This window comes from Teleopsis dalmanni, chromosome 1 (assembly GCF_002237135.1).
Source record: "Teleopsis dalmanni isolate 2A chromosome 1, ASM223713v2, whole genome shotgun sequence".
Classification (NCBI taxonomy): domain Eukaryota; kingdom Metazoa; phylum Arthropoda; class Insecta; order Diptera; family Diopsidae; genus Teleopsis; species Teleopsis dalmanni.
This window is the reverse complement of record NC_051846.1, coordinates 16,360,367-16,377,543: the sequence shown is the minus strand read 5'-3', so window position 1 is coordinate 16,377,543 and position 17,177 is coordinate 16,360,367. Positions and strand designations below refer to the sequence as shown.

Below are 17,177 nucleotides of genomic sequence, written 5' to 3'. Positions count from 1 at the left end.
GCATACCCTTTAAGGACTGCAAATAAGCTGACATTAGAATTCGAACACGAATTTCGAACTCTACTCCAAATGGACTTTAAGCATAAAACTTACAATAATAAAAGTCAGTTGTAAGCAGAAGCGCGACACGTTAAGTTCAGAAGCGGAAATCGTATCCTTGTGGTGGTTGCTTAGCTTTTGCAACCCCCTAATCGTCTGCTCAGGTACAGACGAACAAGTGTGAGTGTGAACAATAGTGAACAAATAAAAGTTTAATTCCTTCGAAATAAAAATTATTTAAAACGATTGCGAATGAAAATGAGTGACGCCAATGGACAATATCAGAAACTACCGCCAGGATGGGACGCCAAATACGATCAGACAACGGGAAATTGGTGAGTCTGCAATACAAATTGTACGAAATTATGTTAAATTCCGCAGCATAGTTTTGGGGTGGAGGACTCAATTGTGTAATATTTCAAAATGGCTGCCAGAGCTTTGAAATATAAAGGAACTTCGTTTGTAAAGATAAAATGAAATTAAACTGCATATTTTATGAGGAAAACAAATGAAATATTCGATTTTTTAAACGAACATTATTTCCTTATTGTGTTATGCAAAGAATAAGTAGCACTTGACAGTCAGTGAAGACGCAAGGCTGAAGCTGAGGCTGAGTTACTAATTCCCGTGTGTAGCACAAATCTGAGACTCAATAAAGCATTTGTGATTGACAAACGTGATGTGTACACACAATAAACGTGTCCTTTAAACGATTGTCGTGCTTTTTTCACTTTTGTTTTCTTTTGCTCGTGTCGCAATTTAAAAATAATTTAAGTAGCACTTCAATTGGGAGAAGTACTTTCTCAGTTACTCCAGCGTTTAGAAGTGTGCACTTAGGGAGAAATAATATTCAAGGTGCTATCGGCAGTATCCTTGAAATGCAACTAAACCACCTCAAAGCAAGTCGAGGACATTAAGGCATTTGCGTCAATGCCCAGTCAATTTCAAAATGCCCACAATACATTCGAATAATATTGTATTTAACCTTCATTAGCTAAATATATCCCTGTTTAATCTATTTATAGCTACTACATAAACTACTTTACGAAGGCCATGCAACTGGAAGACCCACGTATACGCTACAAACAGCTGCAAAACGAACGCTGCTCCACAGAATCAATACCAATGCAAGTAAGTTAACATCCATCTACGCAATAAAATAAAATAAAAATTTTTACTACTTTTTAATCTTCCTTATTTGATGTATAGCCTCTGCATGGTTCTCCATATCACGTCTATCCGACCAACAATTTACCTGCTATGAGGGCATTTCAAACTGGTCCAGGCACAAATCCAAGCTTGCATAATATGTCATCTAGCCCTTTGTTATCATCTCGTGGCAATTTGGTAAGAGTGAAGTGAATATTAGGAAGTGAGCAATTTTTGTATCCTAGTTATCGATTTCAGATATGAAATTAATTAATTTTTTTTAAGTGAATAATTTTATTTTATACAGAAACGTTTTTAAGTTATTAAAGAAGTTTCCAAAGTTCACTTACTTAAATCTGTTAAAATAAAACGTTAATACAACAAGATCTCCTTTATGGTTCAATAGAAAATGTCTATACTCATTATAAATTATCAATGAAAAATAGACAAAATCTTAGCCCTAAAGTCATGGTAACACCTTCCATATCAATGGATTATCTCTCTTAGAATACCTACAAAAGCAATTCGTAAAAGAGTAATTTGAACCAAAATCCTTCGATGTATTATCACAAGACATTTAAATTAAGAAAATTTACTAATTGTCAACTACAATAAATTCTTCTTCATACCCCCATAACTGCTCCCAAAAATATTTTCAAATACTGAATATATAATATAAATTCTAGGAAATGTCTCCAGTGCCATTTTTGAAGTCATCTATAATGCAAACACCACGCTTGGCTAATATGTCAAGACGTTCAACAATACAAGAAACTTCGTTCTCCAATCAAATCGACACGGATGCGGTTGTGACGAAAATTCAGAACATGTTTCCCACAGCCAGTGAGAATCACATACGTTTGCTATTGAAGAAGTGAGTAAAATAGTTATAATATAGAGTAATAAATCGAAAATAGATTCTACTAATATTTAAAACAAATATAATACTAACAATAAGTAACTCAACTAAATTCTATTGCACAGTAGTTCCTTTCTTTTTAGTTTAAAGTTTTATTATATTTTTTATATACTTTTCGTAGATATTACAACCGTGAAGCCGTTGTAATCAGCGCACTGCAAGTAGAAAAACATCCTGTCACAATGCCAGGACCATTTGTTACACCTCCTGCACAGCGACATTTATTTCACAGTAATTCTGCTTTTCACATGACACCACCGGCGCGTCGTCCTGATATTGCTGCATCGCATAGTCGAGGCCTTTCCGGCTTTAATAATTCACGTACGATCAGTCCAATACCAGGCGGGCGTTTCGGTAGTGTCATGAGCATGCATATGACTGACGGGGTTACATCTGGTAATACAAGTAGATTTGGTGATGGTTTTGCTCACCCTCTGTCGTTATATCATAGTTCACCACGCTTCGGTGAACAGTGGCGTAGTTCACCAAAACCACATTCTTCACCTAAAATGAAACTGAGGTGAATTTTGTCCCTAATATTTATAACGATTTAAATCTAATACACATATTTACTAATTAATTGTCTTAGATACATGAAAAATATATTTCCCAAGGCAGATGAGATGTTATTGTTGGATATTTTGACTGGCGCTGATAATAATGTGCAGTTGGCATCAGAAAAACTGATATCAATGGGTTATGTTAAACGTGATTTTGTTCCGGTTCAAAGAAAAACGAATTTAGATGGCACAATTAATGTACCAAAGAAACCTGAAGATGAGAAAATAATACCATTACGACCAAAGGAGCACACTTTAGAGGAAAAGGAAGAAAGTATGTCATATTATTATAAACCCTTATATATATAATTTTGTAATTTCTGTGATTCTATTGTCTAGTAAAACACAGTTTTATTTGTTATAAACCTATTTGCAGCCAGTGGTAGTTAAAATATCGTATTGATTTGTTGTTCTGTCCCATTGAGATAGCAAGGCTGTGACCCTTGATGCATAATGGCTTCATTTTAATCCCTTTAAGTTGTAGTACTATCCAATTTTCCCAATACCATCTTGTCGTTTCAAACAGTCTACTCCTTGGGGTTATTTGTGTTTTAATTATTCTTTTTAATTCTATGCTGCTTACGCGGGTTCTTAAACACGATTTGATTTATTTATATTTGCCTCTAAGATGTTATGTTCATTGTACTTATAAACCCTCAGATAAAACTTATATAGTACACATTAACTTATATTACCTAATTCAATAATGTCATAATTCACTCTCAAATATTGTTTGACAGCTTTGAACTCTGTCTGAAAATACTTCCTTTCTACTAAACATCTGATTTACTTACTTTTTTTAAGTCTTGTTATTAGAAGTACAGTTCCCACTTCAAAACCATTTTGCTTTACTCTTAGACATCTATCTAACATTATACCCTTAATAATATCAAAAAAAATTTCTAATGATGAATTAATTAATTAATGCAATATTTTAATAACATAAGAAGCTTTAAATCCTATAAAACACATATCGTATATCGTGTCGTATATCATATCGATTGATTTATCACTCTCATGTTATAATAGCACAACTTTAACCAAAACCTTTCAGTTTAATAGGACAAAATATTACGTGTTCGCTCTAAGATTTATTAGAATTCACTGAATTCTAAGAAGAGTGCTATTGTGATCGAGACTATAAACATTAAAAAATTAAATGTAAACATTCGCCAATCATCGCTCAGGAAGATAGCCGATTGCTTGGGACGCCGAGAACTGGTGCCATTTAATTTGTTCAGGAAATAGTCTTGTGAATCATGTAAACTTTTATTAGTATTCGACTAAACTATAGACTTGTGTCTCAAAGAGTCGCCCATCTGTTTAACTGTTGCATTTTTTACTCAAATTTAAATCCAAATGATCTGTTTTCGTGTAAGTAAGGCCGCATACTTCCTGAATATTGAAATGGGTTAAAAATTATTTTTCCATTCCCTCCCTCAAACATTTTTCCATATCCTGCCTTTTGCTATTCCATTTCAAAACCATCCATTCATTCTCACTCTTCACCAATGCAGTAGTCCGAGTGTGCTTCTCTTATTGGAGTCAGCGGTAGCAATGACGCTTTCTGAAAGATTCGAATAACTAGAATAGCCATTGTATATTTTCATGTCCTTTAAATAATATTTTAATTGATTTTTTTGTTGACAGTGAAACAGCGTTTAAAGGAAAAATATCCTAATATTGTGGAACGTATCATATTGATGGCTTTAGAGTCGGTAAGTTAATTTAATATAAAATGAAAATAAACTTTCCTAATGGAGTGTGGAAATTAGGTGAATTACACTGAAGACAGAGCAATACAAATTCTACAAATTGTGCAGGAAGAAGATGAGTTGTCTGCTAAGAAGAAACATGGTCTGTTACAAGTAACGCTGGAGAATGATGAAACTGATTTGGATGGACATCCGTCTACATCTGGTGATAAGTAAGTTATTGTTCCAATTTATCTAAGAATTTGAAGAATTCCAAAAGTGAGGTCATATTTAAGCGAATTCATCTCATTTTCTGTTCAATTTGTGTTCAATTGTAAATTTTTAAGTAAAGATTGAGAAATTCAATATTTTTTCAAATTATTACACACTTTTTAAAGAATCACGATTCCAAAATCCTCAAAGCATTTTACCTTTTTAATTTTTAAATCTAATAATGAGTTTTTAAGATTTGTGGAAAGCAGTTGAGCAGCAGAAAAATAGCTTTGACATCTAATTTTGAACCCAAGATAGTCTTTTGTTTGTATAATATTCTAAGCTTTTGCTATTCTGCATTCTTTTAACAAAATTGTGTCTTTTATTTATGTTTTATTTTACTTTTTGGTTTTATTTTGAAACATGTGTATTATTAAGTTTTTTTAACTTTTATTCTCTTCAAAATAAACTTTAAGCAGCATCATCACCGTTGTCGTTGAAACAACGCAAAATGCGAACAACGAAAACGACAATATTTCGGAAATAACTACAAAAAAATATCAGCATCCGTCCATAAATATAACCACACCCACGACCGCCACCACACAAATTATACTTTCCAATTCACGATTCTCAATTGCTAACGAATGCTCGCCGCAATCAGAACCAACAATCACGAAAACGAATACTAAATTCACCCAAAACGATAGAAATGAACGAAACACTAGACCGGTTTCTTCACCTCAATTGGCTAACAAAGACACCACCATCACCACCACTAATAGTCAAATCTCTAACTCCTCAATATCATCCACATCACGTTCATCATGCTCATCTTCATTATCATATCCGACACTGACAACAAAAAGTATACTCGCGCGTTCGAAATTGAATTCAATTGGCATCAACGGATATATGCATGGATCTAAACTCTCTTCCGTATCCTCTGCGGCTTCCTTACTGGAAAAATTGAAATTGTCGCGCCCACGTGACAAAACTAATTCACTGAAGTACGCTGAAATCTTTATTCATTTGCTATTTAACTTCTGTTTTTTCTAAGTTGACTTGTGCTAAAATTTTAACCTTTAGTATTATCTTTTCACTTATTTATCTACTCTATAGTTCTTAGTATAATTTAGAAGACTTTGTATTGTGAACTTTGTATTTTGTAAGTTTTAATAATTATATTTTTTTTCTTATTTTAACAAAGCGTTACCTACATTCAAATAATTAGTAATTTTTTTTAAATTATTTTCTATCTTCACCAAATTTCAAAACTTCCCTAATAAAACCTGGATAAGATATAGTAAGCCCATAAAAGAAATATTATTATATAACTGCATATACATCAATATGTATGTTTTAACGAAAGAAACAAGTTTCCTAAAGTACAATGAGCTTAAAACATATGTCATATATTTTAACCAATTCAAATACTCGGTCTTAGTACTATTTTTTTCATGCTCATTTAACTAGCTGAACATATTGTTCTGGAGAGGACAATGAAAGTATCTTATCTCTGCTTTGTTTTTGCCACATGCATGCTTCCTTTCTCCTTCTTTTTTTAAAGATCTTCTTAAGCTTCTGAGTTCTCTTTATACTGTAACACAATGGGTCGTTTGGTTCGAAGTGAGTTCTTTGGATCTCCGGCATAACCTGACTTAAACCCATTTTGATTAATCAACATCAAAGTATAGTATAGTATAAAAGAGCTTCCTTTTTTGAAGATCTTCTTAAACCTCTGAGTTCTCTTTATACTGTAAAACAATGGGTGCTTTGGTTAGAAGTGAGTCCTTTGGATCTCCGGTATAACCTAACATAAATCCATTTTGATCAATCAACAACAAAGTATAGTATAAAACACAATACTATGTTAATGTGTCTCTACTTTTTTTTCCTCTAAAGCCTAGCACTACATACTTTTGTGAAACATTATTTTATATGGACTCTTGTAAATTTTATGGTTTTTATATCATTTTTCCCGGCGAAATGGATTTTAGCACTAGGCCTTACCATGTCAATGATTTAAGCAGACTCAAAGCCAGAAATTAAGAATCAATTCAGAAAAAACATGAAGCCGATTATATTTTTTTTCACCATTTAATTATCTGAGAATGCATTAATAATGAAAAGACATATGTACACATATAGTCTTTCAATTCGTTTGGGTGACACACAAAAGTGTTCAAGTACCTTTTTTAAAAATGAGGTTAGAGCCGCTTTTCAGCGACTACTGTTACAGTTATAGAAGATGTTTAATGCACTTATCTTCTCTGTCACTTCCAGTGTACTCTAGAATGTCCCTGTCACAAGTGTCTATCACATTTTACAAGCTTAGTCCTTAAAGATATTTCCCGTTTTCTTAAAACGACACAGTAGCTTCACAGTCCACAATAGCTTACGTACCTTAAAACTATGGTATGACAATAGATCCATTTGTTAGGATTTAAATGAGTTAAGTTTTTTGCAAGGAGGACTAAATATGGAAAAATACCTATCGCACATCACTTTGGTGACCCTCCATCACTCTTGCGATCACCCATCACTCTTGGCACTCAAGAACAGTACCCTTTCTAGTTTTGATTGATTGGTAAAATTAATTGCAAAAGTCATAAAAATGGAATTCATACTTCATGATTATCTGAACATTTTTTAAACTACTTAATTTACATTTGAAATAATTTTAGTATTTAATATTTTATATCACCGATTTTGTAGTTAGCTTCTCAAATCGCACAAAATTCGTAAATAATTTACTTATGCAACGCAGCTTCATTTTTTAATTATAAACTTTGTCATCTTAAATATTTATAATTTGTAAATTCGTATTAGATCATAGAAATGATTTACTGAAAATATGTCATTTTAAAAATAAAATAATTCGTAATTAATACGGCCTGATTGATTTAATTTTTTTAGTAGCATGTTGCCCAGAATGCATTTTGTTTCACTCATAAAACATATATTTGAATAAAAACGTTCAAAAATCTCAATATTATATATATTCATTTTGATGTATTAGAAGCTCCCAACGCAACTCAATTGAAAATGGCACCGACAGTGAAGAGAAGCTGAAATTCCAGTCCTTGTTGGGACGCATATCCACAATTGGTCCCAACTCCGATCTAAGCAAAGGTGCTGATGAAAATTTATTACTGTGAGTATCTAAATACATATTGTTGATTGTTTTTAAATTATTGTTTTCGCTTATAGCGCTGATTATGTGACTTGGAATGGCGCTAATCCTGATATAAACTTAGGTCAAACGGCTACTGCTGGAGCAGATATATCTCTTTTGAGTGGACGTTCTTATAAGCCACTCGGGCACAACAATGAACTATGCAATGGACCGAAGCTGGATCTGGCTAAGGGCAGTATTTATACACAAATAGTAACTGGCACTAATAAAAGTGCCAAGATTAAGTGTAATTAATCATATGAACAAATGTTTGCTGATTTGCCTACACCCATTGATTGAAATGTGCCAAATTTACATTCAGTTTACTTAAATATGTTTACAATTTTATTCGTCCAATAATTTAATTAATATTTTAAGCCATGATCTTCTTATTATAAACATTTAAACATTTAATTATTTTCGATATCCATGTATCTCTTATTGAATAAAGCATAATTAAAAGGAACACAATTTGTATTTATTTCTCTTGCTCTATACATTGGAAAATGTTAATGAAGTTTAACAAAAACAAATTAAACACCAAAAATGCATTGGTTTCTTCTTTATCACAAAATTAATCAAAAAACTATTTAAATAACGCGAACAATATTCAACATCAAATCAATGCTAAGTTAAAATTCGAAAAAATAGTAGCTCGCGATATTATTTGAAATAAATATAATTCTAATATAATATTTTGAAAGAAATTTATGTGTCAATGTAAGGTTTTTATACATTTTAGTATGTAAACAGTTCAATGGCATTATTTTAAATATTATATGATTAACTGATGCCTTAGTGGCGGAAATATGACGTCTTTCATGGAAAGCTGATAAACAAATATGCATATTAAATATAACTTAATTTACAATATTTTTAACATAGTGTTTAGTGTTGCAACACTAAGTGTTATGCATTATATGTTGAATAAAATTAATTTTGTTCATTTAAACTTCATCTTCGTTAAGCAGCATATTTGGAACGCCTTCGGTTATTGGGAAAACACGTCCTGTTTCAGGACACTGGAGTTCGCCTTCAATCACATCTATCTCTAGAAGTAGATGGTGTAACTTCTTTAAGAGCTCCTCATTTTCACTAATGTTACTTGGCTGCTCTGCAGGTATATCAGCTTCCAATCCAGTCTACAAAAATAAATCCAATAGATAATATGTGTTATGTATAATATAGCGACAAATAATTTGTGTAATAAAACTCACAATTTGTGCTGCCAAGCACACAGTAGCCCAATCTAGTTTTGGAATCAAACGTTCAATAAACACTGGATTAAAATCTGTCTCTACAACATCTTTTTTGGCAATCTTTGCAAAATGAGGAATGGATTGAGTATATGAAAAAAAAAATTGTAATCTAGGCGTCGGCAGCTGTCCTTACCTTTAGTTTAAGTGGGAAACCCACTTTAACGCCTTTGATGTTGCTTGAAGTTAAAAAATTATAAGTGCTAAGCTTCATTTTTCGCAGACTATATGACATAAAAACTGCTTTTTCTTTTAATTTTCCACAAAAATTTCTGATTTTTAGAGGCAACACACGTTTCCACACTTTTTGATATTAGAAAATATGTAAACATAAATTTATACATATTCTCACAGAGTTGCATTATCTTATTCTTTTCTTATTCGTATTCTTTACACAAGAATATGCATTTAGCAGAGAATACATGTGCCATAATGTCCCATTTCGAGTTTCATATGATAAATTGAGGTACATAAATAATCATATATTCAACCTAATAGTAAATTTACAATGTTTCATTGAAGCATTTGCTAATTTATATTAATGAGCTAACGAACGTTCACATTAATGAAGTCATTTATGCAGCTGATGGAAGTGTTATAAACTCCACTTAATAATATATCACACAAGCAATTCATATATATAATTGATATATTAAATTATTTATATACATTTTATATATTAATTGCATATTCAATTAATAAAAACAAAGATTTTATTAAATACTTACTTCTTCAGTCCCTTTGTTTACAGTTCAGCTGTTGTTTGTTTACATTTCACATATAAAACATATAGCACATATATAAAATTTTAATAATTTCCCTTGTTGGAAATTTATTTTTAAGGGTTGCATTCAAAATTTTTCGTTTTATTTGAGCTGATTTATTGATAATAAGTTTATTTATATGAAAGCACTTTGTATGTGCTAAATCATCCTCATCATCCATGCTATAATGAGCAAAACAGTTTAACTGGATAATTACTTTGAGTAATTATAAAGTAATATTTTACATACCCACACATTTTATTATTGTCTTATTATAAGAGTGATCAATTTTTTGATATGTCCCTTAGTATTATTAATATAATTAATGTTACATTGCATAAGTGATATTTTTTGAAGTGTACTATTATAACAGAATTTAATTTGACACTTTAGCAAAGACATAAACCAACTGTTGTTGTTGTTTTAATTTGTGGCATTTCAAGATTCAAGTGAAGTCAGTTCGCTAAAGACAACTGCTTGGTTTATTTATATATTTTGGTTCCGTAGATATTAATTTTTTCCAAAATAATAAAATTTAGTTAGATAGTGCAGTAAATAATATATTTTGCTTTACAAACAAACACAAATTCATAAAATGGAAGATATATTTCATTGGTGTCGAGAAGGAAATTCAATACAAGTGCGTCTCTGGCTGGACGATACAGAACACGATTTAAATTTAGGGTAAAATAAATAAAAATATATCAAAAATTAAAGAGAATAATTTAGTTTTAAAACCCCAATATATAATACATGTGAACAATTGTATTATAGAAGTGAAAAGATAATCAAACGCATCTAAGAATGCCAGATGACGTCATTATTGGTTCATACTTTTTCTAAATATAAATTTTTATGTAAACACACCAGACGCCTTTGCAATATTTTTTTTTTTATTTTTTTTGACTTTATGTTGTTGAAGTGTGAAATATTTATGGAATATTTTTGTTGTTTGTTTTAGCGATGATCACGGTTTCAGCCCCTTACATTGGTGTGCCAAAGAAGGACACACAAAACTTGTGGAGACACTTTTGCAAAGAGGAGTGCGGGTCAATGCTACGAATATGGGTGACGACATACCACTCCACTTAGCAGCAGCGCATGGGCACCGTGACATTGTGCAAATGGTATTTATTTTTCTATAAACATCGAAACCAAAATTACTTTATTATTTCTGTTCTATTGCAGTTGTTAAGAGAACGAGCCGATGTGAATGCCGTGAATGAACATGGCAATACGCCACTGCATTATGCTTGCTTTTGGGGATATGAAATGCTCTGCGAAGACTTGGTAAATGCTGGAGCTTTAGTGACAATTGCAAATAAAGATGGTGATACGCCTCTGGAAAAGGCTAGAGTTAGTCTCGGTAGACGCTTACAGGACATGGCAGAACGATCTGGACAAGAAATGAAGAAAATAAGCTTCAAAGAGCAGAGTTGGTTAGGAATGAAGACGCGTTCACGTGATGCAACTCTGTCACGTTTTAAGGGTATACATATTGGTGATTTGGATTTGCATACAAAAGTGGCAGTAACACCTTCTGGTGAAACATGGAGAGGCCGCTGGCAAAAAAATGATGTTATAGCAAAGGTGCTTTTTTCTTAGCAGTTTTAATAATAAAATCAAATATGCTAATTGTGCATTAATTTCAGATACTCGCTGTAAGGCAATGTACATCCCGAATTTCACGAGATTTCAATGAAGAATTCCCAAAATTACGAATTTTCTCCCATCCAAATATTTTACCTATTATTGGAGCTTGCAATAGTCCACCAAATCTTATTGTGATTAGTCAGGTAAGTTCGATGCTTCCCGTTCTTGTTCATGGTGTTGTTGTTCTTGTTATTTTGCACTTGAGTAGTTAAATTGTTGCGTGAAAAAGGCTATAAGGACTTTCTCCCGTCTTTCTTACAAATGGTGAAACACGAATACGAATAGTGAGCAATAGTAAGCACTTGCTCAACGATGATTTATAGCTGCGGAATAAAAATCCAGAGTTCCTGGTTGTTTTTGTTGAGTTTATCTATTTATCATTGCGGGAGATTTTTCAACGTTAACAAATGATATTAATATAACTTTAAAATAGAAATTAACTATATTTAGAACACTTTTTATAGCATTTCCAAAAAAAACAGAATTTAATTTATTTTTATTTACAGTACATGCCCAGAGGTTCTCTGTTTAACCTGTTACATGCTGACACGGGCGTAGTTGTGGACACATCACAATCAGTGCGTTTTGCATTGGATATAGCACGTGGTATGGCCTACTTACACTCATTGGAACGCATCATACCCACATATCACTTGAATAGTCATCACGTTATGATTGATGAAGACTTGACAGCTCGTGTAAATATGGGTGATGCGAAATTTTCATTCCAAGAAAAGGGTCGCATATATCAGCCAGCCTGGATGTCACCTGAAACATTACAACGTAAGCAGAGTGATCGCAATTGGGAAGCTTGTGATATGTGGAGTTTTGCTGTTCTACTTTGGGAACTCACAACACGTGAAATACCTTTTGCCGAATGGTCGCCCATGGAGTGCGGAATGAAAATAGCACTCGAGGGATTGCGTGTGAAAATTCCACCGGGCACATCGTCACACATGTCGAAACTGATAACAATTTGTATGAATGAAGATCCCGGCAAACGACCAAAGTTTGACATGGTACAACCAATTTTAGAGAAAATGAAACGCTAAAGCATAAATGATGTGAGCAAAAAGTGCCTTAACTAACATCTAACGATGTGCCCAACAAACATAATGCCAACTAATATTTAAGTCAATGTATTTTATTAGTTTATGTATACTATTTGATATAACGTACCAGATGCCAAGCCAAGCTAAGTGCCTTCACAGTCGTTCTACGATCAAATTATTCTTACAAAGTCCGTACATTTTTGATTTTAATATAATTAACGTAAATATTTGTATTGTTACTGCGAGTGTTTAATGTTTTAATGTTATTTATGTTTAGATTTTAAGCGGTGCTCGATTTTATGACTTAACATATATAATTATATAATTTTCATATAACTCAATAATGCAACTAACACTCATCATATGTAAGATTCGAGCAGCGATGTACTCGACATAAGGTGTAGTGTTTGTAGTGTTTGTATCCACCCAATGTGTGGACTATATATATTCGTTATTTTTATCGAATTATCCAGAAATTTTATACTAATAAAACAAATAATGTTAAATAAATGTGTGTTCATTAGTATTTTAATAATTAAGCCATAATTTGTTAAAGGGATTGTGCACTAATAGTAAGTTAAAAAGCATATGTGTCTTTAAATATCCAAAAATTTGTCGATAAGGCCTATTGCACACTCCAACGGTTTTTATCGTGCCGTTGCTGTCCTGCTATCGTACCACTACCGTGCAGAACGCTACCGTGTTCTGCACATAATACCCTACGATTTGCTTAGACTCTTATTAACATTTGAACAGATGAGATATATCGGATAGCGAAATATAGCAAATAATAAAAAAATAACTAGTTAATCACTGATATTATAATGTACATGAAATTCTATTTGAATAATGGGGATAATTTAAAATAAGTTTACTAAAATCCTTTAGTTAAAATTTAATTAAAAACTACTCTAAAGGATATTCTCGAAAATTTCGCTCGTAGCTTTTTGAAATGTTCGTCTTCTGAATATCTAAAATTGTTATTTAACTCTAACTCGGCATATTTGCCGCTGGAAATCAACAAAAACACAAACAAAATCGGATGTTGCCGGTCACGTGCTTACAAGACTCACACATGGCAATTGCATGTTAAATAATCCTTCGCACCGCACACCAACCCCATCTAACGCATCACATCATCCCAACTGCTAAGCTTTTTCTTAAAGGCGCACCGAAGTGCTTCGTGCAGTTTCAATGCGAAATGTAGCCGCCCGGGATGAGTGCGAATCGTTGCAATGAGCACAACGGCCGTGACCTACTTGAAGGCAAGCCTACACCATTATTGAATTTTATTGGGAGCACGAGTGGCACATTCACTTTTCAACTACAGACGATTCGTCTTTCCGCGACATTACGTGGAGGTTGAGTTCGGCAAAGCTTCTTTTGTACCAAAAGAGCTTTTAACAAAACCGAAACTCTTAAGAGTAAGAGTTCTTAAGAGTAAGAGGAAAATAAGAGAAAAATTTGATTTGGGCACTAAAAATTAAAAGGACATGTTTCAAAAATATATACTGTCTGTGCATTCCAAAAAAAAATCTTATAAAAAATAAATTAAGATATAATAAACAAACTTTTTAAAAAATAAATCGCGCCTATATTTTCTTTATTCTCATACACTCGGGAAAAATATTAATCAATATTAAGATAATATAAAGAGCTTTTTGGATCTATATCAGAAAAACAGTACAATTTAATAATTAATATTAAGAATATTGTTGTTGTAATCTGCAGAAATTTTCTGGTGTAGTCCCTTTTGAGAGTGTTGAACGGCACTCGGTGTTCCACAATTTGCTTTGAGATGTAGATACAGCCGCTCCTGTTAAGAATAATCTTAGAATGAGTAGTTTAGCATTGGATCTCAAGATATTGGAATTTCAATGACTCACTCCAACATGGCCCTTTTCGTCGGAAAAATATTTTTGGCTGTTAACAAAAATCAAGAATTGTGATGTCATTCACAGTGGGTTCTAGAGCAATAAGGTCTTAAATGAATGAACCTCGGATAGACCTGGCTAGAGACCAACTGAACAATTGTGGTGTGGTCTTCTCTCAAAACTGGAATATTAATTGTAAATTTTACTTTTTAGCACGTTTTCACCTACAATACAATGAACTGTTTGTAAAACCCTAATATCAGTCTCATATCTATGAGACTAAGTAACAGTCTAGAATTTAAAAGAGACTAGCTGTTATAAAGACTATCTTTATAAAGTTAGTCAGCCTTTAACATCTGTCATAAGGTGTTCAAAACAACAGTATCTAAGAACAAGTTCGTGTGTTCTTTCAGTATACTTCGCAAGGAAACTTCTTATGACCACCATTAAATATGTATTTTATGTAATAAATTACCTATATAATTGGTAGCATTTGTTCTTGTGGTTACTATAAATAAAGTGGCTTAGTCTTCCTATCACCAAGTGGTTTTTAAATTCAAACAATTTATACATTACTGGTATGCATGATCAACAACGATGGCAGCCTAGGGATCAGGTGAAGAATTACTATTTCCAATAGGTGCTGCAGTGGGCTCAGTAGGATGTTGAGATCTCTCATGACAGACAAAACTCGCGTAGAAGTAAGGACATTATCATAGAATGATAAGATCATACTGGAAGCTTTTGAGAGAAAACTTCTTCGTAAGCTCTTTGCTCCTCTACCATGTACTGTACGAGTTTTATCAACGCATGTATATTATTATAGGTCATGTCATAAAATTGGATGACAACTACTTCAACGAAAATGGTATTTGAAGCGGTAGTTGAAAGAAGAAGACGTAGTGGTAGACAATGTTCCTGGTGGAGTGATGAGGGACATACTCTGTCAGGCCAAAACCCGGTAATGCGTTGTAATTGTAATGGTCATTGAAGTAAGTTAGTAAAATATTCATGATCTCAATTAGGATGTATGTCTCAATTAGGATAATTCTAATAATAATTGAATGCTGACAAATTTTAATTGCTCCTAAATTTGTTTCTTAAACAAATTCTTTTTAGACTTAAAAGTCTTCTCAAACTTTAGGATTACTCAATTCTACTACAGTCATCCACTGAAAACGGGTGAAGTTTCTTCTAATATAAATCAATAAATTTTTCAAATGTTGAAACCATTCTATTCTATTACAACATCCACTAAAAATAAAAGACTTACTTCTCAAAAAATTAATTTGACTCAGATGAAAGGATTATTCCATTACACGAAGACCATCGAATAATGTCTTTGTTACACATTTAGACAGGAACAGAAGCAGAGTTTTTTGATGCCATTGCATCATAATCCCCTTCTTGGTTAAGTCCAAGCCACTTACAATTGTAAGTAGTAGTAGTAACTACTCACTATTTTAAAAGATTATTTGAATCCGTGCATAGACTTTGAAAGAAATTTTTAGACAACCCTCCCTTCACGAAATAAATGGAACAGGAAAAATTTCGAAGCAAACGACGATGAATTGTGGGGCAGAAGCAGGAATCTTCGTACCATCTGAAAACATAAATAATACTCTTAGGTTACCTAATAAGGCCACGGTTTTTCAAAGTCCTCGAATCTTTTATAACAAAATCAAAGATAGTAAAGGAATATAGAGTAGCAATCGACGAGCTAAATCGGTTGCCTGAATTCACCCTTATCTATGTTCCTGGACATAGGAACATCAAAGGGAACGAGAAAGTTGACAGTTTAGCCCGTCCAGGTGCTTCCCTGGATTTGTCACTGGCGATACCGGTTTATGTTACCCTCTACTTTCTGCAACTTGCCAATAACAGATGGAAAGCACTTAAATCATGTGCAACTTCAATGTAAACATGGTCCACCTATAATAAAAATAGATTCTCGGAACTCATCAACAGAGACAGCGTGAACACTTATAACGGTTAATGCAGTTCTTTCTGGTCATTGGTGTAACATATAGGAACCTACACAGAGAAATTAAACTGATAAACTGATAGTTTATCAGACTGTTCATAGAAGACGAAAGACCCATTAAATTATCTACATTCGGCGGGATGGATTTAGTCTCTATATACTCTTTTATACTAGGGTTCTTGCGAGGAATGTGGTAGCAAAACGTTGAAAAATCGCTAGTTGTGGTACATGGAAGTTATCGAATGGCCTGCCATGGCAACCAATCAACTAACCAAAGACTATTTCATTTCATTTAATCCCCCGCTGAAATCACCTAATCCTACTCATTGCTGAAGTTTGTTATTAGTTTTTAGCTAATGTTAAAGTCATAAAATGCGTCGGGATTGCTATTCGTCGCATAATGCAAGTAAAAAGCTCTTCAATTCTTCACCTGCGTTTGTGCTCTTCAATGCGAGCTCTCACTCAGTTTTTTCTACATACGGCGAAGGTTCGTGCACGAAGGTTCTCTCATTCTCCCACCAACAAACACGACTGGCTCTGGCTCTGTTTATAATGTTGTTGTCGGTGTGCTCGCTTATTCGCGCACACATGTGATTTGTATCCTTTATTTTCCTCGCTCATACTCCGCACCACATGTGCCGCATATCGGCTGCGGCAGCAGCAGCAGCTTTCAGTTTGTTGGCCTAGTCACACTGCTGTGCCAAATACTAAGCACTGCTGCGCCGATATTATTTTCCAGTACTCGTCGTGACATTTCCGCAATGACCATTAACATATTTCTTGCGGACGTTAAGGGTACAAAATAAATGACTTAAGGATTCAGGATTTGATCACAAATTGCA

The 17,177-nt window shown here is 33.2% G+C and overlaps 3 protein-coding genes across 3 annotated transcripts; 2 read left to right on the top strand and 1 right to left on the bottom strand.

The window, feature by feature from the left end:
* The first annotated feature begins 22 nt into the window (after positions 1-22).
* Positions 23-8,024, top strand: LOC119668350. Its single transcript, XM_038077825.1, has 11 exons — positions 23-374; positions 1,065-1,170; positions 1,249-1,386; positions 1,875-2,062; positions 2,229-2,627; positions 2,697-2,941; positions 4,318-4,385; positions 4,443-4,594; positions 5,054-5,584; positions 7,597-7,731; positions 7,788-8,024. The coding sequence occupies exons 1-11, from the start codon at positions 292-294 to the stop codon at positions 8,005-8,007; spliced, it is 2,265 nt and encodes a 754-aa protein (XP_037933753.1). The 5' UTR covers positions 23-291; the 3' UTR covers positions 8,008-8,024.
* A 49-nt stretch (positions 8,025-8,073) lies between these two features.
* Positions 8,074-9,337, bottom strand: LOC119668351 (multifunctional methyltransferase subunit TRM112-like protein). Its single transcript, XM_038077826.1, has 3 exons — positions 9,145-9,337; positions 8,970-9,071; positions 8,074-8,894 (listed from the first exon to the last, which is right to left on the bottom strand). The coding sequence occupies exons 1-3, from the start codon at positions 9,241-9,243 to the stop codon at positions 8,700-8,702; spliced, it is 396 nt and encodes a 131-aa protein (XP_037933754.1). The 5' UTR covers positions 9,244-9,337; the 3' UTR covers positions 8,074-8,699.
* Positions 9,338-10,205: 868 nt separating this feature from the next.
* On the top strand, positions 10,206-12,981 carry LOC119668534 (integrin-linked protein kinase homolog pat-4). The gene is made up of 5 exons (XM_038078073.1): positions 10,206-10,456; positions 10,734-10,899; positions 10,961-11,362; positions 11,425-11,568; positions 11,932-12,981. The coding sequence occupies exons 1-5, from the start codon at positions 10,368-10,370 to the stop codon at positions 12,475-12,477; spliced, it is 1,347 nt and encodes a 448-aa protein (XP_037934001.1). The 5' UTR covers positions 10,206-10,367; the 3' UTR covers positions 12,478-12,981.
* The last annotated feature ends 4,196 nt before the right edge of the window (positions 12,982-17,177 follow it).

Bases quoted from the DNA above. Each gene is read 5' to 3' on its own strand.
- LOC119668534 (XM_038078073.1), top strand. From the start codon at position 10,368: ATGGAAGATATATTTCATTGGTGTCGAGAAGGAAATTCAATACAAGTG. The intron at 10,457-10,733 runs GTAAAATAAATA...TGTTTGTTTTAG, and splicing joins GAACACGATTTAAATTTAGG to CGATGATCACGGTTTCAGCC. The intron at 10,900-10,960 runs GTATTTATTTTT...GTTCTATTGCAG, and splicing joins ACCGTGACATTGTGCAAATG to TTGTTAAGAGAACGAGCCGA.
- LOC119668351 (XM_038077826.1), bottom strand. From the start codon at position 9,243: ATGTCATATAGTCTGCGAAAAATGAAGCTTAGCACTTATAATTTTTTA. The intron at 9,072-9,144 runs GTAAGGACAGCT...CATTTTGCAAAG, and splicing joins GTTTCCCACTTAAACTAAAG to ATTGCCAAAAAAGATGTTGT. The intron at 8,895-8,969 runs GTGAGTTTTATT...TTATTTTTGTAG, and splicing joins TGTGCTTGGCAGCACAAATT to ACTGGATTGGAAGCTGATAT.
- LOC119668350 (XM_038077825.1), top strand. From the start codon at position 292: ATGAAAATGAGTGACGCCAATGGACAATATCAGAAACTACCGCCAGGA. The intron at 1,171-1,248 runs GTAAGTTAACAT...TTTGATGTATAG, and splicing joins CAGAATCAATACCAATGCAA to CCTCTGCATGGTTCTCCATA. The intron at 5,585-7,596 runs GTACGCTGAAAT...TTGATGTATTAG, and splicing joins GACAAAACTAATTCACTGAA to AAGCTCCCAACGCAACTCAA.